General features: G+C 38.6%; 1 protein-coding gene across 9 annotated transcripts in view; it reads right to left on the bottom strand.

Annotated features, from left to right (window-relative positions):
- Positions 1 to 24,421, bottom strand: part of LOC108717401 (mitogen-activated protein kinase kinase kinase kinase 3) — a 177,332-nt gene that overhangs the window by 76,177 nt on the left and 76,734 nt on the right. For all 9 annotated transcript variants that reach the window (XM_041564386.1, XM_041564385.1, XM_041564387.1 and 6 more), the window contains 4 exons: positions 17,040 to 17,130; positions 11,545 to 11,609; positions 10,373 to 10,428; positions 4,678 to 4,725 (listed from right to left, as the gene is read on the bottom strand). In XM_041564386.1, the coding sequence (XP_041420320.1) occupies positions 4,678 to 4,725; positions 10,373 to 10,428; positions 11,545 to 11,609; positions 17,040 to 17,130 (260 nt within the window). The remainder of the gene's footprint in view (positions 1 to 4,677; positions 4,726 to 10,372; positions 10,429 to 11,544; positions 11,610 to 17,039; positions 17,131 to 24,421) is intronic.

Below are 24,421 nucleotides of genomic sequence, written 5' to 3'. Positions count from 1 at the left end.
ACTCAATCCGCAGTAGGGAATTGTTACTTAAATGTCCCGACTTTCTCTTTGATTTCCTGCACTTAACAGCTAGGAAAAAGATATAACATTTCTAACTCAATTGGCTTTTGGCAGAGAGCCCAGAACAGCCACAGGTGCACTTCGATACTTTTGTGACAATTCAAGATAAGCAAAGAAACAATTGTAACAATCTAAGCAGGTCTCTTGGGGAAACTGTGGCTTGCAGATTAAAGGGCAAATTACCTTCATTAGCAAAACTGTAACAACACATAAAAACCACAGAAATGTGTTCATACATTCATAACCTGCCAAGTTTTGTAAAATGAACATGGCAGGGGGTGTTGCCACAAAAATGGGCGTGGTCAAAAACGGTTTCACTTTGCTTTGCATTGGCAAATCTTTTTATCCCTCTTTCTATTTACTGTATGCCTCAGCTACACTACAATATATGATTTATGATCAATATCTGGCACTTCTCTAGTCTAAAAAAACAAAAAATTTAATATAACATCTTACACCTTTAAAAAAACAAACAAAACACGTTATATTTTACTGAAGAATACTAATTACAAGCATGGCATGAGCATGGTTATAATGATGATGCTCAACTTTAGACTGTACTCATGGAAGTAATCATTAGTGACAAGGATCACAGTGAGTGCCTGCAGTTTTATAATAACATGATCATGCCATGCAGCTGTCCAGGTTAATAAACAGGGAGCTAAGGCAGCCATGTGCCGTGTTTGCTTTCTCATGCACTGGCTAAGTACCCCTGAAGGGCCCTGCTGAATAGAAGTTATATGAGGTGGTATATTGTATATAACACTGCTATGTGTTCTGCTATTTTCCTGCAGGAGAGCCTGTTGACTTTCCAAGCCCATGAGTTTCCTATAGCTATGCTTACAGCTGGGTTTGATTCTTGGTTCTGCTGTTACTGTCACAAAGCTACAAACAACAAGATTGTGATTTCTAACCTAATAACATGTCTGCAGCCACAAATTTCGTGATGTCATCGCGCCAGAGTCAATGCACTGGCCCACGTGGGTCATGGGCTCCGCCATCTTGGATGGGACGCCGGCGTAAACGGGACAACAACCTAACAACCATGAGTTAGGCAAATGCTGCTTTCAATAGGAATTGTTTATACAAATACTGTAACCTTTAAAGCATTGAAACATTTTAATAAATGTATATTGGAAAGTTGCTTAAAATTGTGGTTTCTTTTATGAGGCAAATTTTAATTTTGGGGTTGACTTGCACTTCAAAGAGTTCAAGTACTATCTGAACATGGTTCTAATTAGCTTAACAAAGAATGAGGATAGAAATGCCAAGCCTTATATTTTGGACATCTCTACAAGCCGTTACAGCTATTAAGATCTACCCCTGAAGATGCCCACAGGGGTACATATCCCGACATTATAGAGACATATTGGGAGATCTGCAGCCCAGAGCAAACTGACCACAGACTCCATAATTGGCAAATAAACAATTGGGGAAGGGGAAGATGGCACGGCTGTGCATATATCATTAAAATTACAGAGTTACTGGACCTCTAGGTTGGCATAACAAGTTAGGTATATAAAATACAGAACTTAATGCAATATTATTTTTTAGGGTTTCGTTCTCCTTTAAGGGTGAAAATGTCATCTACAGCCAACTAAATGGGTCTAGTTCCAAGAAGCTAGAATTGCTATATATGGGAATCTGAATGGCAAAAAAATAATATCACAAGATTAATTACTGCAGAAACATCTCTGGCTGGATAGAATCAAGACCTTCATATTCTGCTGTTTATCTGGCGCAAGCAGAGCAAGAAGAAATAGAACAAAAGAAGGCATCTTGACTGAAGGGAAAAAACCATAAAAAAGTATATTAACATAATCCAAAAGAAAACTTGTGCTTCCAGCCAACTTTTTGTTTAAGGATAATTCATCACAGCACAAATAAAATGTTATATTATTTGAAAAATGTGCAGTTTGTTTTGCCAGTTAATTCTGAAACTGGAGAAGAGCAATTTTTTTCTAACCAAAACGACCCAGACTATAGCTCTGTGGGGGTAGGAACAGAATAAGAAAACCGCACATCCGGCATTCTGAAAAAATCTTGGAATTGTGATTATTTCACAAAAACACACCCAATAATGTCATGAGGGTTATCACAGTTCTGGGGCATCGCAAAGCAAACTAATCCTCTGTGTTATGCACCACTAGTAGTGGCAATGTACAGCTGCACGTAAAAGGGTTGTTCATCTTCCAGCACTTTTTCCAGTTCAGTTGTTTTCCCATAGTTCACCAGAAATAAAGAAATATTCATTTCTATTTGTTTTTCTAATGTTGAAGTTCAAATTTAGTGATACTTTCCTTATCTTTGTCCCTGCTGAACAGGATCAGGGGGTCTCAATAATCAGCTGTTACAATTGATACAAAAGTTGCTTACATGTATATTCCACAGACACTGCTGAGAAATGTATCAACTAAATGTAGCAAATTGTAACAATCAGAATCTGCACCTGGATCACTGAGCCGCCAGACAAACAGTAGACACAAACATTAAGGGTTAGGGCACATGCTAAGATTCAGGGAGATTTAGTCGCCTGGAAACAAATCTCCTCCTTACAGTGACTAAGCTCCCCGAAAAGCCTTCCCGCCAGCTAGAATCTAAATCACCGGAGGGATAGATTAGTCACCCTAAGGGCTAGTCCACACGAGGAGATTCAGGGAGATTTTGTTGCCTGGCTACTAATCGCCTCGTCTTTTGAGCAACTATCTCCCTGAACTGCCTCAGCGTTTTTCCCCATAGGCTACAATGAAAAGTTGCCTGCGCTAATGCACACGCGGCGATGCGTTTTCAATAGTGCCCAAAGTTGCCTCAGTGAGAAGAAGCGATTGGTCCCTGGGCGACTTATCTCCCCTAAATAGCATTTTGTGCCTATACCCTAAAGGGATTGTTCACCTTCAAACACTTTTTTTTTCACTTGGTTTAAGATTGTTCACCAGAAATAAAGACTTTTCTCAATTACCTTCCATTATCTATTTGTGACCGTGTTTCTAATATTGAAGTGTAAAGTTTCATTAACTTAAGGTGGCCATACACAGAGCGATCCGCTCGTTTGGCGATCTCTCTCCGGTATGCCCAACGATTGGAACCATAACGGTGGCTTTACGGGCGGTCGGATTGCGGGACCGCATCAACAAACAGATGCGGCCGCGATCTGACGGGATTTTTAGTCCCATCAGATGAAGATCTGGCCGATTTTCAGCCAGATCTCGATCGGGGAAGCCCGTCGGGGAGCCCCATACACGGGGCAATAAGCTGCCGACTCGGTCTGTCTGCAGCTTTTATCGGCCTGTGTATGGCCACCTTAATGTAGAAAACTGTAACAGATCAGAATCTGCACCTGGATAAAAAAAAAGCAAAGCATCAGAAGTCTTTATTTCTGGTGAACAATGTGAAAAATTAAAAAAAAAAGTGTTTGGAAGTTGAACAGCCCCTAAATGGATACTATATTATGGATATTATATGTATTATATACTATTTAAGACTTGCATACAATTCAGCTCCACACTTTTGAGCTCTACGTTTGATTGAAAGAAAGGCGGAATTTCACTCTAGTGGACTGTGGTGGAAATAATAGCTTTGCTTGAAAAACTTGTTTTTCCTTATTTAAGTTCATTTTCCACCCTCTCCTTTTCCCCAGAAGAGCTCTGTAAAAGGGGGTCACTTAATGACAAATTAAAGAGCCAACTTGTAGATTAGTTGCTAAAATTTTTCTTATGCAAGAGAGAAATTTATCAACTAATGTGGCAAATGTTTAGAAAGTAAGAACTGAGCTGCTACTGTGAAACAACAGTGGGAGGAAACACTTTTAAAAATGAAAATGATAAAAAAAATAATAAACCAACTGAAGAGCCATCATTTGTGTAATTACCAAAAGAACTGAAAAATATCTGCAGTGAGAGCCCTAATAAACTATTGCATTGGTCTACCTTTGGATTTGATAAATAAAAGTAATAACAATAATAATACGTGTTTGTAAGATGAACTTCTTTAATACTGTCCTTGATAATAAATGTAAGCATAAACAGAACTTCGGGGCATTGTAAGTCGAATGACTCATTAGCTGAAACAATGTATTACTGAGCAGACACTTTGTATTATTCTCTCAATACAGATTTAAAAACCAATTATACTTGTCAACACATTCAGATTTTAAAGGAGAAGGAAAGTCTTCTTCCACTTGGGGGTGCCAAATGTTAGGCACCCCCAAGTGATTGTATTTACTTACCTGAAACTTGTATATAATTACTTGAAACCCCATCTCCTATCAGCAGAAAACTGCGCCGGCCCTGGAGTTCTTCCAGCGAGCACCATGGATCCATCCTCTTCAGGCTTCTTCTTGCTTCTCACGGCTGCGCATGTGCAGTCGAGCGAAAAGCCGAACTTTAACTAAAAAGTCGGCTATTTTTTTCTACTGCGCATGCGTCTGCCCCAAGAAATTTGAAAAAGAATAGGAACACACTGTGGTGCTCTCTGGAAGAACCCCCGAGCCGGTGCAGTTTTCAGCCGACATGAGTACCAGCCCGGGGTTTCAGGTAAGTAAATAACATTTGGAAGAAGACTTTCCTTATCCTTACAGCTATAAACCCACGCAAATAAAAAGGATCCTACAAATCTTACCTTGATGTCTCGGTGCATCTTTCCTTTGCTGTGCAGATAATATAATCCCTGCAGCAAAAAAGAAAGAACACAATGCACATATATTTATCCACAATGAAAGAGGAAACACCTAAGTTACTAGCTATATGCTTGGCATTCTGCTTACACTGACATTAACATTCCTTTTACATGGGCATCCTAATGCTATACATTATTATCATTCATTATTTAGAAAGCTCTTACATATTCAGCAATGCTTAACAGATATACAGTACATCATTCACATCAGTCCTTTTCTCAGTGAATCTAAAAATCTATATCCCTATTCACACTACAGTCAATGTTATTAAGAGAAAAGTATTATGCCTTCAATTTTTTGAAGTGGGGGAGGAAAGCTCAATTAAATTTCCCTTAAAACACATACTTCACAAAACTTACAAAAGATTTCCCCCAAATATTCTGTTTAATAGGTATTCTTATATCCCACCCTACTATATTTATATAAATAACTGAGGGGGTGCCCAGTGTTATGTATGTTAAAGCTCCTGTGAGCAGTGTTTATAACCAATGTATGTGCCTAAAAATTGTCACCAATCAGGGATTTAACCTTTTCTTCTCCTTTAAATAGAAAATGTATTTCTGTCTGTATCACGAGTCTTTATAGACCTGCTTCCACCAAATGTTCTAAAACGTCCATTTTAATAGCTCATATACATCACACCTTCCAAAAGAATTCCTTAAAGTGACCTAAACCCAAAAAAGGGCTTAATGTAAACTCACTAAGGATTTTCTCTAAGCGCTTTTGCAATTTAAATTTATTTACTGATTTTTAATGTTTCTAAGATATTTGCATTTTTAGACTGCTTATAGCAGCCTTTGTCTCACCTAAGAGCCAGCAACCCAAAGGTTAAAGAGGTTGTTCAGATTCTAAACTGTTACAATTTGCTACATTTAGGGTCAGGCCACACGAGCAGATTCGGGGAGATTAGTCGCCCCAGGGAAAAATTGCCTCTTCTTTGGGGTGACAATCTCCCCGAACTGCCTTCCCCCTGCCCTCCGCCGGGTAAAATAAAAATCGCCTGCAGCAATTCACACGCAGCGCTTTGTTTTCCGAAGTAGCCCAAAGTATCCTCGTGAGGCCACTTCGGGCGATTTCGGAAAACGAAGCACTGCAGGCGATTTTAATTTTAGCCGGCAGAGGGCAGGGGGAAGGCAGTTCGGGGAGATTGTCGCCCCCCCCCCCCCCAAAGAAGAGACGATTTGTCTAATCTCCCCAAATCTGCTCATATGGAATAACCCTTAGTTTATACAATTATTTGATACATTTCTCAGCAGTGTCTGTGGAATATTAGCAACTATTGTATCAATTCTAACAGCTGCCTTTAATGAAACTCTGGAATTCTGCTCAACAGAGACAAAGATAAGAAATGTATCAATTTAGGACAGCTACACAGTCGGCTAACCCCCCAACAACTACTTTATAAGGGGGAAAAAAATGGTCACAAATAGAAAATAATTTGAAAAAGTCTTTATTTCTGGTGAACAATCTGAAACCAACTGAACTGAAATAAGTTTTGAAGGTGAACAACCCCTTTAACTAGAAAAAGTAAGCCCACCGGGCACCCTGGGCAACCTGGCTGGTAACCCCACTCCCGAACTCACACACATGTGCCTTAGCAGAGGGGGTGGAGAATATTGTGGCAAAGGGGAGGAAGGGGAAAGTGACAGAGAGGAGATGGAGGGAAGGAAAAGAGAGTGACACAAGGAAGGGAGGGGAGAGTGACAGAGGGCAGTGATCATGGACTAGGGGGTAGGAAAAATGCACTTTAACAGGTACTTGCCCAGCGCCCCCCTATAGTTGCACCCTAGGCAAGTGCCTCTACTGCCTCCCCATACGTCTGGCCCTGGTGCATAGGCAGTAAGGGTTGCAGAGTAAGCCAAGCCTGCCAGAAGAAGTTTAAAACGTTCTAAAATTAATATCTCGGAAACCACTTAAAATAGAAAGTAACAGTGCTCAGTGAATCAGAGGTTCAATTAATGTTTTGGGCTTTGGATCCCATTTAAATAAATGTGCTTTAACTAGAAATCTGCTAGGACTTACTGAGAATCATAGGCATAGTAACAGCCGTAGTGCTGCATATCGACTTCTTACCCTTATCTGCTTACAGCAATGACATTGCTAGGGCTGGAAATGTAAATAGTTTACGTGTTTGTCCAGGAATCTGCTACGTAATATGGATTTTGTCATGTGGAGTTTACCAAAGGTGCAAGCAGTGGTGCTCGGGAGGAGATAAGCACACGCTAATATAGCCAAGCAGCATTATGAACCAATGCCAAAGGACACCTGATGTCAACTGTGAGCATTGGCAAAGCAGTCATGTGAGGGGAAAAAACAAACTCAATAGGACTGTATTTCATTACTAGTGGCTGCACCAATTGATACATACCTTTCAGATAATAGTATAAGTAAGCACTGGTTTGTTGCAATTACTACTCTCAGTACTTTTGCTGCTGCATTTTACGGAGTAGCAGATCAATGGTGTCAGCAGTCAGCACTACTGGGTAGATCTTTTTTCCACCCAAAGGGAATAACTAGGGATGCACCGAATCCACTTTTTTGGATTCGGCCGAACCCCGAATCCTTTGCGAAAGATTCGGCCAAATACTGAACCGAATCCGAACCCTAATTTGCATATTCAAATTAGGGGTGGGAAGGGGAAAACATTTTTTACTTCCTTGTTTTGTGACAAAAAGTCACGTGATTTCCCTCCCCGCCCCTAATTTACATATGCAAATTAGGATTCGGTTCGGCCAGGAAGAAGGATTCGGCCGAATCCGAATCCTGCTTAAAAAGGCCAAATTCTGGCCGAATCCCGAACCGAATCCTGGATTCGGTGCATCCCTAGGAATAACATACTATATTGGAATCGACTTGTGCAAGAAATGTACTCTGGGGTGTAGGCCCTGCAGCTGTCATGGAGCCTAATTGACTTAGTATTTATTTTATCAGGTTAGGACTACAAAACTTGGGGTGTATTCTCCATTCTTTTTCCCTAATTAACTAGGAGAAAAGCACCCAAGCAGCCACTGCTGCCTCCCAGGGATGTATTTACAGTGCCCCAAAGGTGTGGAATGTTGTCATGAGCACGGTGTGTGTAAAATCACTTCTGAATTAACATCACTTCCAGAATCTTGAAAATGAGCCTCTCGTCCCCCCAGCTGCCACCCTAGACACAGGCCCTCAGGTGCCTATATAAAAATAATGCCCTTCTGCCTCCCATTCACTTGATTGGTAAGTGCATAAGGGCACTGGTACTGATGCTTGCTCTTCATAAAATTATCAGATTAGAAAATCAGGGGAAATCTTGAAAAAAGTAATACTGTAAAAAGTAATACTGTATCCCAGGTGTCCCTAACACATACCTGCAAGGTCTCCAAAAAACAAATGACTTAATGGACAAGGAAAGCCAAATTAAAGGAGAAGGAAAGTTGTTTAGCACTTGGGGGTGCCAAATGTTAGGTGCTCCTATCACCAGAAAACTGCACCAGACCCAGGCTATTCCAGGGAGCACAACAGAGCGTTTCTTTTCCGGCTTCTTCTTTCTTTAAATTTCCCGTGGCAGACACATGCGCAGTAGAATGAAAAAGCCGACTTTCGGCTTTTCACTCTAATGCGCATGCACAGCAGCGTGAAAAAGAAGAAGCCAGAAGAGGAGCGCTCCATGGTGTCTGCTGGTATAACCCTGGGTCGGTGCAGTTTTCTGCTGATAGGAGCACCGGCCCAGGGTCATAGACTTTACTTCTCCTTTAAGTAGAAGATGCCAAAATCCTAGTGCACCCCCCCCCCCCTATGAAATCAAATTAGTTTTTCCCCAGGTTGGTCCTCCTTGTATGAAAAAAACTGCACTGTTCTGATGGGAAAACATGTGCCAAACTGCCATTTTACTTACTTTTCCCAGGCTTCCCTTGTGCAGACTAACACGCCTGCACATGTAGTAGAGTAAAATCCAAAACCAAGACCGAACGAACGAAACAAGATTCAAATAATTTATATAGTGTTATTTGTTTATTTTGCTTGACTAATGTCATAAAATAGTATTTGAAATAAAAAAATTTGGGGCGACAGTTCCCCTTTAATTACTACTGGATAGAAAATACTGCAGACAAAGATGTCAGTGATTTCCTATGAGAAAGCGATGAGTGGAAGTGCTGAGAAGTTTGTCACTGAGGCTGGGCAATTATGTTGGACTGGGCATGGTGGCATTTGAAAGGACAGGAGGCAAGTTTAATAGCAAAATCTAGTGACAGCTTGATAATGCGCACACGGATATTCACATGGGCTGCAGGATGCAGCTGCTATGACAGCAGGAACTAAGGGAAATTGGGAGTTAGTTCTTTCTATGAATGGCCTGAATAAATTGTCAAAATTATTTAGCTGGAACCATTAAAAAAAACAATTCACAGTGGAAAGAGTGCAAAGCATGGCTACTGATGATGATGATCATTTATAGAGTATCCATAATGATCAGTAAAAATGTATTAAGTTTCATCTAAAAAAGGATATGGGGCTAGGAGCAGGAATGGCATGAATGCCATATCCTGCTGAGCTTCTGGCCACTAGCTATTAAAGGGCAAGTCAATACTAAAAAAAACATTTGCTGAATAAAAGAAAACAATTCTATGCAAATTTCCAATATATAAGTATTAAACGTTTTCAGTGCTTTTAAAGTTATGTGTAAAAACAATTGCTATTGGAAGAAATTTTTGCTTAAATCATTTTGGCTTTTGCTTAACTTAAAAAACAGAAAAAAATTAATGAATATATATTGCAAAGTTGCTTACAATTATATTTTCTTTAATTAGGCATAAATTTTTTTTGGGGTTGACATTCCCTTTAATGAAGTTTAACAATTTAAGTGGCTTATATCAAAAGTAAACTAGGCAGGAAAGCAAATATGTGCAATGGGCATATCATTTAGATTTTAGCTGGCTCAAAGCTTATGAACTTTCTACCATCAACCAATGAGAACAGAAGCAGTACTACCAAACAAATAGGTCCACAATGCAATGGGCAGCGTGTGTGCCGCCTTTATTTTAATCCCCGATGAGGCAGAGGCTAATGTAAAGGCTATAAAATTTTTATTAAGAGTTGTGGAATATGTCAGAGCTACATAAATAAAGTATAATTCAATGCAATACAAATAAGGCAGATATTCTAAGCCAGGGGTCCCCAACCTTTTTCACCCGTGAGCAACATTCAGATGTAAAAAGAGTTGGGGAGCAATACAAGCATGAAAAATGTTCATGGGTGGTGCCAAATAAGGATTGTGACTGGCTATTGGTAGCCAATATGTAGACTGGCAGCCTACAGGAGGCTCTGTTTGGCAGTACTTACCTCTAAACCAGGAATTCAAAAATAAGCACCTGCTTTGAGGCCACTGGGAACATCATCTAAGGGTTTGGGGAGCATCATGTTGCTCACGAGCTACTGGTTGGGGATCTCTGTTCTAAGCACTCCCTTTTAAGGGAAAATAATTTCAATCTACATTAAAAGTCCACAGGTTAAGGGGCCTCCTTGGCTAATAACACGATGGAACATTTCTTTAGAACACTGCTGTTAAACCAAGTACACTTCGTGGACTGAATTCCAGGCACAAAATAGCCTCCAAGGCTATTTGACTTAAATAACAAATAAGAAAAGTGACTGCTGAAGTACCTGCAGCGTTTCCCGGGAAACATACGCAATCTGTTGTTCCGAGAGAGGTCCAGTAACTATGGGGGACAAATAAAAAGACATGAACACTGTATTAGACAGTTAAACTAAGTATATTAGAAGCATTGTGTCCTGAAATGGTTCCGTTGGTATTGTTTGTGTAATGTATACATAGCTCTGCTGCACATTCATGGAATGAAACAACTGCAGCTCTGTGTGGTAAGTGGACTGCTAAAAGTATATATACAGGACAGAATCTGTAAAGTCTCCAAGAAACAACAACCCTCGGAGTCATCATGTATTTATCATCATTTATTATTTTTAAGTGTATAGAATTAATGTTGACAAAATGTTGAATTTATAACTTTTTTTTTTTGTTACATTTGTACCAGTTTGAAATAGGGATGCACCGTATCCACTATTTTGGATTAGATCAAACCCCCGAATCAATACCGAACCAAATCCAAACCCTAATTTGCATATGCAAATGAGGGTGGGGGGTTAAAAACCCCACAGATGCAGCCAAAATTTTGTTTTGTGACAAAAAGTAACATGATTTAAAGATTCGGCCAAGCACGGGGATTCAGCCGAAACAGGTTAGAGCAAACTTACACCCTTAACTACCCTTAAGGCTTGCAGCCTGTTGCTCGGTAATGGAGGATTCAGCAACCGCCCGAATATCAACTGGTACACAAGGCATGTAATTGCAGGGAAACCCTTGCTTTTTTTTTATTATGCGAAAGTGCAACGTTTCGGGCCATGCTTGATAAAGGGACATGGCCCCGAAATGTTGCACTTCCGCATAATAAAAAAAAGCAAGGGTTTCCCTGCAATTACATGCCTTGTATACCAGTATCTCTGTTCCCCCTCATATGAGGCCTGCCTTTGTATATGCATGTGTCCATGACTAGTGACCTGTGTGTACTAGAGGTCAAAACTTATTATATTGGCTGTTTTTTTAATACATATTTTTATATATGTTAATATTTATATAATTTGTATTAATATTCCCTTTAGCAATTGGAGTTCTAATTTTTTTTTAGAAAAGACAGAATCAAAGTAGCTACAAACTAGTGGATTATCACATGTTTAAAATCACCTTCTTTAAATAACACTTAAAATGTATTGTAAAAAAAAAAAAACAATACACTGGGGGAAAACACTCGAATATTTACCATGGTAGATATCTTGCAAAGAACCACCTCCACAAAACTCCATGCAGATCCACAGCTTATCTCTCCTAGAAAAAAATAACAATAATAGCTGTTAGCCTAACATTGGCCATACGCTGCCAGATTTTAAAAACCGATTTGGCAGACATCTAATGGGCAGTTTTAGAAATGCGCCAGGGTGAGGACAGCATCAACTCGTTGATATCCTCTACCAACAGCCTGCATTTAAATTCATGGAATGGTCATAGAACAGATTTTATATATAATCGAGACTACAGGTATGGGATCCATTGTCCAGAAAGCTCTGAATTATGGAAAGGCCATCTCCCATAGACTCAATTATAAACAAATAAGCATATGTTTAAAAAAACATTTCCTTTTTCTCTGTAATAATAAAAACAGTACAATGTACTTGATCCAAACTAAGATAGGATAGGATTCCAATCCTTATCGGAATCTAAGATTGTTGTTTTTGGCTTAGTAAAATATCATACAAATATGGAATTAACCCTAATTTACACATTCAAATATGAGCAAAATGCAAAAAAACTCATCAACATGTAATCATGGGGCACCGTTGCTTAGGGAGCACAGTACTGTTAACTAATAGGAGATTCTGGAAAATCTGGAGGGCTATGGAATGTTGTGGCACAGAACTTTAATGACACTAAAGGTGGCCATAGACGTTAAGATTTTTATCTCCCTAATGACCAATTTTAGTGAAATCCGACAAATCACCATGAGGTTAGTGGGCACAGAACAGTCATACATCTAATGATTTTTTCAACCGACTTGAGTCAGAAAAATGATCATCAGGTTAGAAAATTTTCATTGTTCACAGTGAAATGTATCCATAGTCCAACTGTTTGCAGGGACAATGCAGGCAGCTACCCACAGTTTTCACAGCTTCAATGGTCTTTTTATTTGAAGGACAAATCATACATTTATACAATCATTTCAGGATAAGCTCCGTCTTACGATAGTGAAAAGATCTTTTAAAAATATTAATGTCTACGACCACCATAACTCATAATAAGAGCAAACATAGCCACCACTAGAAAAATGGCAGTAAAAGGAATATTTTGTTTTGTAATATATGAACTATGCATTTTCCAATTACTTCCCAACTTCCAAAACCTTCCTTTAAACTGGGGATGGTAGGGGGTTAACAGAACAACAAGCTGGAGATAAATCTGTACTTCAGCTGCAATACATTTTAATTAAATAGCTCAAATAGACCATAGTTTGTTGGAATTCTTGGAATCTGAAATCCCCCTTATCTACATTCACCTTTTGTCCAGACCAAGTCACCTATTGAACTGCCAGGGGACTAATAAATAAGTAGGATAATAAATATAAATATTGAGGCAGGGACGGAATAATTATCTCAATTTGCTCCAACTACAAATCTGAAGTCAGGGTAAAACAAAAACATTTTTCTAGCTGTACCTTTTAACTGTTTAAAACAATGAATTTCAAAAACTATAGATAAAAAAAAAAAAGATTTTTAAAACTCAGTTTAAGCCCCCCTTTTGTTCTGCCATGTTAAAAATTGCAGTATCCTGTAGCACTTTATTTATCGATGTGAAAAATGCACATTTTATGTGTCAGGACTTGAAGGAGTAGGATACCCCTTGCTTTACATTGGTTCAATTAATGTGGCTTGTACTTTAAAGTGGACCTGTCACCCAGACATAAAAAGCTGTATAATAAAAGTCCTTTTCAAATTAAACATGAAATCCAAATTCTTTTTATATTAAAGCATTCATAGCTGTTGTAAACTCATTTAAAAATCTCAGCTGTCAATCAAATATTGTCTGCCCCTCCTCTATGCCTTAGGCATAGAGGCGGAGGAAAGCAATTACTTTCACTTTCCATTCAGACCTAGATGTCACTGCTCTCCCCACATTCCCCAGTTCTCTTCACCATCTAATTGTGTAGTCAGGGCATGTGGGTGGACATCAGGTCCCCCATTCTAGGGCATAAACAAGATTCGGAGATGCAAGGCTTGCCTTAATAACAGTGTCTACAAAATGGCTATTGCTTGCTATAATTATCAATTCCCAGACTGATGGAAACAGTGTAATTAAAGTTCATGTTCACGTGCTTGATTAACATGATAAAATAGGATTTGGAATCATTTTTTTTGGGTGACGGGTCCCCTTTAATCAGTTTAATCATGAAAAATCGATGGTGTTGTTTCTTAAAATAAAAAGGGAAGATAAAGTTACTCCATGCTTGTCAGGTAGACAATTATACCCTCTTGTGATTGGTTTGTTAGCACACATCTATTATGCAAGGGGAGTATCGGTGTATTTGTAATCTAATTATCTGCCTCAGAGAACCAAATATTTTTTTAGCTTTTCATGATTAAAACAATAGGCAAAAATATATTTGGCACAGAGAAACTAATTAAAACTACGAACGGCGTGTCATTTATTAAAAGATCACAATTTAAAAATAACATAAAACAGAACTATTCGAATAAGACAACCCACAATTTCTCAAGTTTTTGTGCAATTACTAGCAAAAAACCCTAAAAGGCATAATTAAAGAAAAAGTCTTGATTACTGGTGAACTTTCTGAAACCAACTGAACTGAAAAAGGTGTTTAAAGGTGAACAACCCCATTAATAAATAACACATTTTTTGTGGTTTAGAGTAATCAGAAAAAAACAACTTTAGTGCTAAAAATATGATTTGCTAAAACTAACTTTGGCAAAAAGGCCCCATGCTGAACAAGGTGGTATACTGCCCTTTTAACTAAGTCTTCATAAAACAAGCTCTGTTGCTCCACCATTCTATAGTAAGCAAGTAAGAGAACATGCATATCAGCTGTTAACCTCCCCAGGTGGCATCCCAACAAATTCACCCAATGATCAAGTTATGTTTGAACCACAGACTTGTAAAGCCAACCCAAAAGTTACATCCAGCCTCTGACAACACAGTAAATGTTTAGGTTCATGAGACTAAATTGAAAAAGATACCAGCAAGTTGCAAGGAACACCCTTCTTTATTTTAATGTGCGGAAAATGTAAAGTTTTGGGGACAAAAGGAGAGTGTCCCCGAAACGTTACGTTCCGCACATTTAAATAAGCAAGGGTGTTCCCTGCAACTTGAATGCCTTGTGTGCTGTTATCTTTTTCATTTCACTGACTGGGAGGTTGCTGGATCCTCTAATATCGAGCACCAGGCTTATCTGACCAAGGGTGTACGACAGCTCTATGGAAAGATCGAATTAGAAGCGATAAAGGAACCATAAGGCTTCTCTGTGCCTGCGTTATGGACCCAGGTGAAGAAAAGCGAATCTACTCCCAACTTGCTCCTTCATGTAGCTACACTGACTGACAGGCACGGCGTGGGCCTCATATTCACCATGTTAGAATCACATGGCCACCAGAAAATATGTTGCTCCAACATCAAGTACAATTGTTTAATTATTTGTACTATATCCCCTGTTTTTGATGATTACTTTAACTGACAACTGGATGCAGCAGCGATAAAATAAAATGGATTTTTCTAAAATGCTGTTTATTATTTGCTTTACCCAATATGACACGAATGTCGAAAATTTCCATCCAAGATTTTCCATAGTTGGCCAATTATCCCCTATTTCACTTGTTTAGGGACAGATTATTAATACTCTGCACCAATACATGAGAAAACTCTTAGCGGGCAATTTCAGGGGTAACTAACTACGCGGGGGGAGCAGGGAAGGGGGGCTACTTAGGGTAGAAGGTAGGGGCTTTTCTTATTGTGGCATTTATTTCTCCTTTAAAGGGCACTGGTCACCCTGATTTATTTTTATTATTTTCTACCCCACCTGAGGGGCTGTGCTATAGAGCCCTCTCTCTGGTTAGGGGAAACCGTAGATATGTTTCAAAACAAAACATAACCTAGCTAGGACGCGAGAACCAGGTGGGAGCTCCCAATGTGGGTGGCCATGTTGAGGCACACACATGTGCATAACTAGTGAGTGCCGCAACTCGCTCATTATGCGCAGGAGTGCCGTCAGCTTGTGAGACTCGCTCATTATGCATGTGTGCTTTGCAAGATGGCAGCCTGCAGCAGGAGCTACCTCACGGTTTGAGTGATCTAGCACTGGCGGGGGCTAAAAGACTATTGTATTCTACAACCACATGTGGGCTCTATCAGCCCACACCTCTTGCAGGGTAAAAAAAAAATCAAAATGACCACGGCCTTTTAAGCAGATAGGCTTTGCGCCACAAGGGGCTGTTCAGGTAGATACCAATCATAGCAGATGGATACCAAAAGAACAGAAAACCCAGTAATGTAGATAACCAGACCTAGTGTCCATACAGTTGTGTGTGTTGTTTCACAGAGGCAACAAACTGACAACAATATCCACTTAAATGATGAAGCCAATTGAAAAATTGCTTAGATTAAAGGAAAACTATACCCCCAAACAATGTAGGTCTCTATTAAAAGATACTGAGTAAATCAGCTCATGTATAAAACCCTGCTTCATGTAAATGAACCATTATGATAATAATATACTTTTTTAGTAGTATGTGCCATTAGGTAATCATAAATAGAAAATTGCCATTTTAAAAAATAAGGGCCGCCCCCTGAGATCGTAAGATTCACTGTGCACACATACAAACCACATGTAAGGTCACATGAGCCAATTAACAGACAGAGTTCTGCCTTTTGCTTCCTCACTTCTTCCTGTTACAGTTAGTGTTGTAGTATTTCTGGTCAGGTGATCTCTGAGGCAGCACAGATAGAGTCACGAAATGGTGGCTCAAGGCAAATAATGTCAAAGGGCAATATTTATGTAAATATATATTCCAGTTTGGCAAGATTCTTTAATATGTCATTCAATTTGATATAAACTATCTGTTGCTTAAGTATTCATTTTGGGGGTTTAGTTTTCCTTTAAGTTATTCTTCAACATACTAAAAGTTAACGTATAGAACACTCATCCCTTTAAGATGGCCATTCATCTACCACATTTCTTATAATCTTTGGTATGTTCACTGTTCCTGACAAATACCAACGTACTACTGCTATAACGTCTGTTTAAAAAACAAATCTGCTGATGAATTATATCTGGTAGTCCTTCAGGCCAAACCATTGTATGGTGTACCCGCCGGCCCATGTACGGCCACCTTTAGAATCACAGGAATGACCAGACAACTTTGTGAGGAGGATTGCAGGATTCTGAAGAGAAGCTTTTCCCTTGTACAAACAAGAAAAATCTATGAAAACGAATTACTATAGCAAATACCTTTTTGCCCTTCTAACAGTTGTTAACATGTATAAAATAGCCATGGACACAGTGGTGTAAGAAAATGTTTGCTTTCTAAACCTTGTGAGCTAGAGATTTTATGGAGTGAGAGCAAGTAGATGAGTATATAGCAGTATTGCCCCACTAGGAAAGTTTCCATTACTAAACAAGCATGGGAAAAATGTAATCCTATTTGAGTAAAATCATGACAAAGAACAAATTAAATATATTCCTAATTAAAACAGTACCTCAGATAGCTGCCAAAGTAAGCCACAATGTTTGTATGCTTGCAGTCTTTCATCATTATAATCTCCTGCTGCACCACGGCAAAGTCCTCACCTAAAAAATGAAGAAGACATTTTTTATCTTTAGTTGCAAAATGACTTTATATAAATGGCTGTGGTCAGTGTCCCTAGTGTCAAGTTAGCAGTTTAAATCTAGCTATACACAAACAGATCTGCCTGATTGTGACAAATTTAAAATTGTAAATACACTACTACATACACCAACAAGTCTTATCACTGCTTAATCTCACTACCTGTGGCTGAATGGAAGCAAATCCCAGTATAATTCGAAGTTCCATCACAGAAGAGTAATTCTGATACAGTAGGACAGGCAGGATCAGCTTCATATTTCTATCCTTGATTTTGGACTAAGATTTTGGAATGAAAGGGGTCCAGGTACTTTATTAAATATTGTGTACCTCCAAATGGCTAGAAGCGGTTTTTATTCATTTATTTTTATAAGATGTTATAAATTAATTAATTTCCTAATAAGGGGCTCAGATAGTTAATGAGCCATTTGGGATTAATGCTTCTATGCTGTACAGCTTGCAGCAGTTAAAGGAACAGTAACACCAAAACATGAAAATATTTTAAAGGAATGACAATATAATGTACTGGTGCCCTGCACTGGTAAAAACTGGCATGTTTGCTTCACAAACACAACTATAATTTATATAAACAAGTTGCTTTTCAGCCATGGGGGCAGCCATTCAAGCACAAGACACAGGTACAGTATGTTGGCCGCTATATAAATACATGTTAATAATGGCAGATAACGGATAAGTGCAGAAGAATCCCATTGTATACTACAGACCTGATATGTTATCTGCTATGTATCCCGTGCCTTTTCTCCTTTTTCAGCTCTGAATGGCTGCCCCCATGGCTACACAGCAGCTTGATTATATAAACTATAGTTGTGGTTCTGAAGCAAATACACTTTTACCAGTGCATTATATATGTTAATTACTTTAGCATACTTTCATTTTTTGGTGTTACTGTTCCTTTAAGACCAATTAAGTTGTAATTAAGATCTGAATAACTTTTCCAAACAATGTGATGGATATTTAATTACCTACAATAGCAGTAAAGGTTGAGTCACTCTGCTGACTCCTTTTCTAGCACATCTGCTTAGTCTGTAGTTTTTTTTTTGTTTTTAGGCAGATACTCAGAGGAACTGTATGAAAGGCAATCTACACATACAATTATATTATGTAAACTGAACTTGGTGATGGAGCTCTGACATGGAAGTCAAGATGATATTTACAAAAACGGCAGCTTTATTTTGGTTCATGACAACAGAATTCTAAAAAGAGTAATGTAACCCAACTACAGTACTAAACAGAGAGGCAAGGATGGAAACTTTTTGGCCAGAATAACTGAATGGACCTGTTCTATGCAACTTTTCAATAGGTCTTTTATTATTTATTTTGTATTTCTTTTGCGTTCTTGTTTTGTAAATGATAGGCCCTTACAGTTGAATACACTTTGAAGACTTCCACCTTAAAAAACAGATGACTGCTGGCAGAACTGCAAATGCTACCTTAATTGGTCCTTATTAATATGATTCGCTGGGACGTGCAGTGTGCAGGCCAAGCAAATAATCCGAACGTTGCTGAGTAAGAGGAAATGAATAAACTCTTAAGGAATGACAATTCAATCACAGCTACAAGTGTGTACACAAGATTATTAATGACACCCTTTATTCTCCAGCTCAGGACTTGTTGGCAAGTCTCTCTCCTATTTGCATATATTTATGCAAAATGCTTTTACTGACATGAGCAGACATTCTCTGACTCATTTGCAATAGCACGATCTACAGGGTTGATTAAACATTAGTGTTGATATTATCATGCCCTATTAAAAATCCAGTAAATGTGTGATTTATGTTGGTGCTTTTCTCCCATTAAATATATTGGGCAATGTAACAAAAGTTGTTCTTGGAAGAAAATATGGAAAAAAAATTCCATTGCCAGTATGTAAAATAGGTTCTGCAAACCTGTAGTAATTCATTATAGAAATATCGTTTCATATTAATTTTATAGTTTGTGCCAGTGTGCAGAGTATTTAAAAAACTACTTGAAAAGGTCATTATTTTTTTAGCTGTAATATATGCCACCTCCAACTGGTATTTAAAAATGTGCTATTTTACTGTGAATTCAAATTCTCAATAAAATAACTGATTTTCCATTTAAGGAACGCAGTACTGTGGAGCCCTACTTTCACACAGGACAGATCACAGGACAAAAGTATTGATATTTTCCTTTATGTAGTAACTTTCATGGAACACAAGGCATTTTCTAATATTGAAATGTAAAGTTTAATTTATCACCTTCTAAAGCAGCTCTGGAGGGGGGTCGCCGATAGTAATGTGCGGGTCGGGCTCACCCGAGCCCGACTTCGATTTATAGACCCGCATCGCCCCGCTATTGATGTCACAAATGGGGTGGGTGAACAGACGCGCGTCTATAAAAAAGGAAGTCGGAAGCTGGCAGTGTAAAGTGGTGGGCCAGGAGAGGAGGAAGAATAGCTCAATCCGCAAATGGGGGTTTGAGGTCGGCCCAAACCCGCACGATCCCGCGGTATAGGGCCAGACCGCACATCACTAGTCGCCAACTATTTAACTGTTCTATATTGATACATTTGTTATCTTTAGCCCTGCTGAGCAATATCCCTGAGTTTCATTAAAGGCATGAATTGAAACAACAGTTGTTAATATTCCACAGATGCTGCTGAAAAATGTATCAAATAATCAACTAAATGTAGCAAATTGTAACAGTTCAGATGCTCCTGGATAACTGAGCTGCCAGACTGAAATACTAGAGACACGAACATTACATTTTAAACTTCAATTTTGGGAAAACGGTAAAAAATAAAAGATGGAAAGCAATGAAAAAAAACTGAAAACAACTGAACTGAAATAAGTGTTTGGAAGGAGAACAACCCTTTTAATGGTGTTACAAAACCAAATGTTTTCTAGACCAGCGACTCAAAAAAGGGGGATAAAAAGTCTTTTAAATATGTTAGGAAATATTTCCCTGCTGTTTCAAAGACTTTACCAAGTGACAGCATGAACAGAAAAGATTTATTATCAAGAGGGAGGTGAAATAAATCAAGCTCCTGTGCAAAACATCAGAGGCAAGACAGCCCGCTAAAAACACACAAATCATACTGCTGACAAACAACAGCTATATTTCACAGTGCAGTTCCATTTCTTTTCTGTTTGCTTTTTTCCTGAATGTGTGTGTGTGTATAATTGATTCCAATTTTATAAGGGAAAAAACTGTTTTCTGGACATATGAACATGCTGACATGCAGGCCCGGACTGGCAATCTGTGAGGGGCTGCTATAAGGTGCCATAGACAGTGACTACTAAGTGGGCTGTTTGGGCCTCTGTGAACTAGGAATGGCAGGGCCTATTTTGAATGTCCAGTCTTGCTGACATGTTACTGACAGGTATGTTCAACCACCATGTGTAGCTGTATAAAAGGAGACTATGGGAGTCAGCCTGTTTGTGACTTATGAATAAGCAATTATGGTGCCTGCTCCATACTAGCAGAGCAACCTGTTTCTTAACACCTTAAAATCAATTTTAACAGCCAAAGCCTTCCTCTTATTATTTCTTGTGTGTGGAATGCCTTCAAACACTTCATTTCTGTCGAGAAATCCCAGGTGACAGATGCTGAATGGGAATAAAGGGTGCCATGGGGCAGCCATTACCATGAAACACATACAGGCTACATAAGTGGGCAGCAAGCTTTGATTACCCTACTTCTCTAACAATACAACCATTGAAATGCAATGAGGGCATAGTTTGAGATCCACATACAAATGAGCAGACTGACAACCTTGTCTTCAGAGGCACCAAGATCAGCAGTTAAAACTTGCTTTTGGGCACATATAGGCTACAACAGAAAAGCATTCTCCGTGTTAAAAGTGTCTTACAACATTTCTTTTCAGATGATCCTTTTGAAGACACAAGTACAAGAATGCCCATTTGTAATATGAAAAGCTTATAACACGGTTCATAACAAATCAGAATAGTCCTAACTGTCCCATGAAAAAATATATATATATACAATAATTAAAAGGGGTTATATACATTTAAAGCAACTTTTTAGTACAGTTTTTTGTAATCTTCTTATTCTTCCACTTTCTACCAGTCAGATTGGGGGTCAGCAGCAAAAAAAAAACAATTAAAACTGTAGTAACCTGCTTGTGAAGACATTCTGGTTAAGGGCATTCTGCTGTTTTGCCATTGCTTGATGATCATATTCCTGTTCCTGTTTTTGTGCTTCCTGTTAAGCTGAGAGCAAGCATGGAGCAGGCCAGATCTACCTGCCATGTTCTAATAAATATACCAAAAGTTCCAGGGTATATCTGACTACTTACCTGAACTAACACAGTAGAATCATTAACCCACTGCTAGCCAGCAGTTTATTACAGTGGCGACGAGGATTTGTCATAGAAGGGGTCCCCTGACGTATGAGGTGCAAATTGGTAACCGTCACGTTCATGTCCATGTGGAGCATCTGGTTCCAGATAAGAGTGTGTCACCCGTACCTCCTTCATTTTCTACAATTGACTTTCAAGTACCTGTAGCACCCTTACAGGAATTACCAGATGTCAACAATCGCTCTAATCCAATCAGTGCTACAGCCTCTGAGTGTGAACGGAGGTATCCGATACGAGCACGCAAACCTCCTGAGAGACTGGACTTATAATGTCACTATGTTATTGTTAACTTGGACATTTCAGCCTTAAAATGTTTTCAACTGAGTTATAACTGTTGGTTATATATATATATATATTGTGATTTACTTTTTGCTAAAAGGGGAGGAATATAGTAACCTGCTTGTGAAGACATTCTGGTTAAGGGCATTCTGCTGTTTTGCCATTGCTTGATGATCATATTCCTGTTCCTGTTTTTGTGCTTCCTGTTAAGCTGAGAGCAAGCATGGAGCAGGCCAGATCTACCTGCCATGTTCTAATAAATATACCAAAAGTTCCAGGGTATATCTGACTACTTACCTGAACTAACACAGTAGAATCATTAACCCACTGCTAGCCAGCAGTTTATTACAAAAACAAAACTAAAATTCTGTTATTTTTACTTTTTAATACTAATCCTCCTTATTCAGGCCCTCTCCTATTCATATTCCAGTCTCTGGATCCTAGTAACCAGCTAGCTGCTGAAATTCCATACTGGAGAACTGCTGAACAAAAATAAAAATAAATTCAAAAAACACAAAAAATAAAAACCAATTGCAAATAGTCATAGTATATGAACATCTACATCATACTAATAGTTAAATATACAGTGACTCACCCCTTTCAAAACATCCAAACTTGTATCAAAAACTCAACGACAAATCTCCTCTTCTTCGTGGTGACTAATCTCCCTGAACTGCCTCACAAGGAATCTTCGGGCGACTTCGGAGAACAAAACGTTATGAGTGTCCCGCTGGCAATTTCAGGGAGATAAGTCGCCCCGAAGAAGAGGAGAATTGTTGCCGGGCGACTAATCTCCCCAAATCTGAGCATGTGTCTCTGCCCTTATAGCTAGTTGTTCCCTACAGGAACCCCAGCATATGACAGAGAAAATGCCTACAGCATAAAAACTTGCACAACTCACATTATTCGCATTGTGCAACAGACAGCCAGTTAATTATCTCTGACGATACACATTCTATTGTATAGATGTTTTGATAAACAGTCCTCAAACGTTATTAGAACTTAAAATATTTGAAATCTTGTCAACAATAGCAACAAATACAAGAAAACAAGTTATCAGACAATGTTGTAGGTCTTATTCCAACCAATTAGTATAAACCAAACGGAAACCCTATTTCTGAACAGGGGATATTTACCTTTCAAGCGATATTACTACAAAAGCAGCAAAATAAAATAAACAAGGAATAAGAAAATCTTTGTCCCAAACTGGTTGGGTTCACATCTATTTGCTGCTACATTGTTGTCAGTCACTTTATTGTCCAGGTTTCACATGACAGTATCCACTTTAAATGGATACTGTCATGTGAAAAAATGATTTTGTTTCAAAATGCATCAGTAAATAGTGCTGCTCCAGCAGAATTCTGTACCGAAATCCGTTTCTCAAAAGAGCAAACAGATTTTTTTTTATATTTAATTTTGAAATCTGACATGGGGCTATACATATTGTCAGTTTCCCAGCTGCCCCAGTCATGTGACCTGTGCTCTGATAAACTTCAGTCACTTTACTGCTGTACTGCAAGTTGGAGTGATATCAACACACCCCCCTCAGCAGCTTAACAGAACAATTGGAAGGTAACCAGATAGCAGTTCCCTAACACACTGCTGCCTGGAAGATATAAGAACAGCACTCAATAGTAAAATCCAGGTCCCGCTGTGACACATTCAGTTACATTGAGTAGGAGTAACAACAGCCTGCCAGAAAGCAGTTCCATCCTAAAGTGCTGGCTCTTTCTGACCAGGCAAAATGACCTGAGATGGCTGTCTACACAGTATTACAACTAAAAAATATACTTGCTGGTTCAGGAATAAAATGTTATATTGTAGAGTGAATTATTTGCGGTATAAACAGTGTAATTTAGAAATAAAAACTACATCATAAAAACCTGAATCTCTTTAAAGACCTTAAGGTGATGTAAATTATGTATAATCTCTATAGAATGCTGCAGTAATATGTCAGTGCTATATAAATAAAGGCTGATGATTAAATCTTTATATAAATGTCTATAGATATTACCAGGTGCCCTGTCACATAAAAGCAGCCTAATAACCAGAACTACAGCCTGTTAAATAATTGAAAAATGGATTGCTCGCTGTCTGTGCACACCAGACCTTACAAAGGCCAGTGCTTTTATTGCCCTGATATTAAACACTGCCTGGAAAGATGGGAGCGTGCATGCAGCAGAATCCCCTCTGGTGCCCAAACTTCAACCTCACTGAAATGACACACAGAATAATGTGCATCATTTAAGGACAACAGGAATCAAGCATGAAATGTTACACTCTAATCCTTCCTTGGGTATAACAAACTTTTCTATAAAACATAAGTGTCAAAAATTCATATTAACACTTCCCTTTTTTTTTATTCCTTCTACTTTAAAAATCTATGAGATGAGCAAACAGATGTACTAACAAGAAATTAAATCTGAAAGCAGAAATGTATAATAGCCAGATTATCATCTGTTATCTGCACGGTAGTCTGCTTTGGCAGTTGTTTATCTGAATTAGGAAAGCTGCTTATCTTGCACCTCACGCTATATTATAAGTACACTTATGAGCAATTTTTATCTGAGCTAATTTATCACATTTCGAAAAAAAAACTCAGTTTCCAGTATTAA

This window comes from Xenopus laevis, chromosome 5S (assembly GCF_017654675.1).
Source record: "Xenopus laevis strain J_2021 chromosome 5S, Xenopus_laevis_v10.1, whole genome shotgun sequence".
NCBI classification, from domain to species: Eukaryota; Metazoa; Chordata; class Amphibia; order Anura; family Pipidae; genus Xenopus; species Xenopus laevis.
The sequence above is the reverse complement of the archived record's forward strand: the minus strand, read 5'-3'. Positions and strand labels throughout refer to the sequence as shown.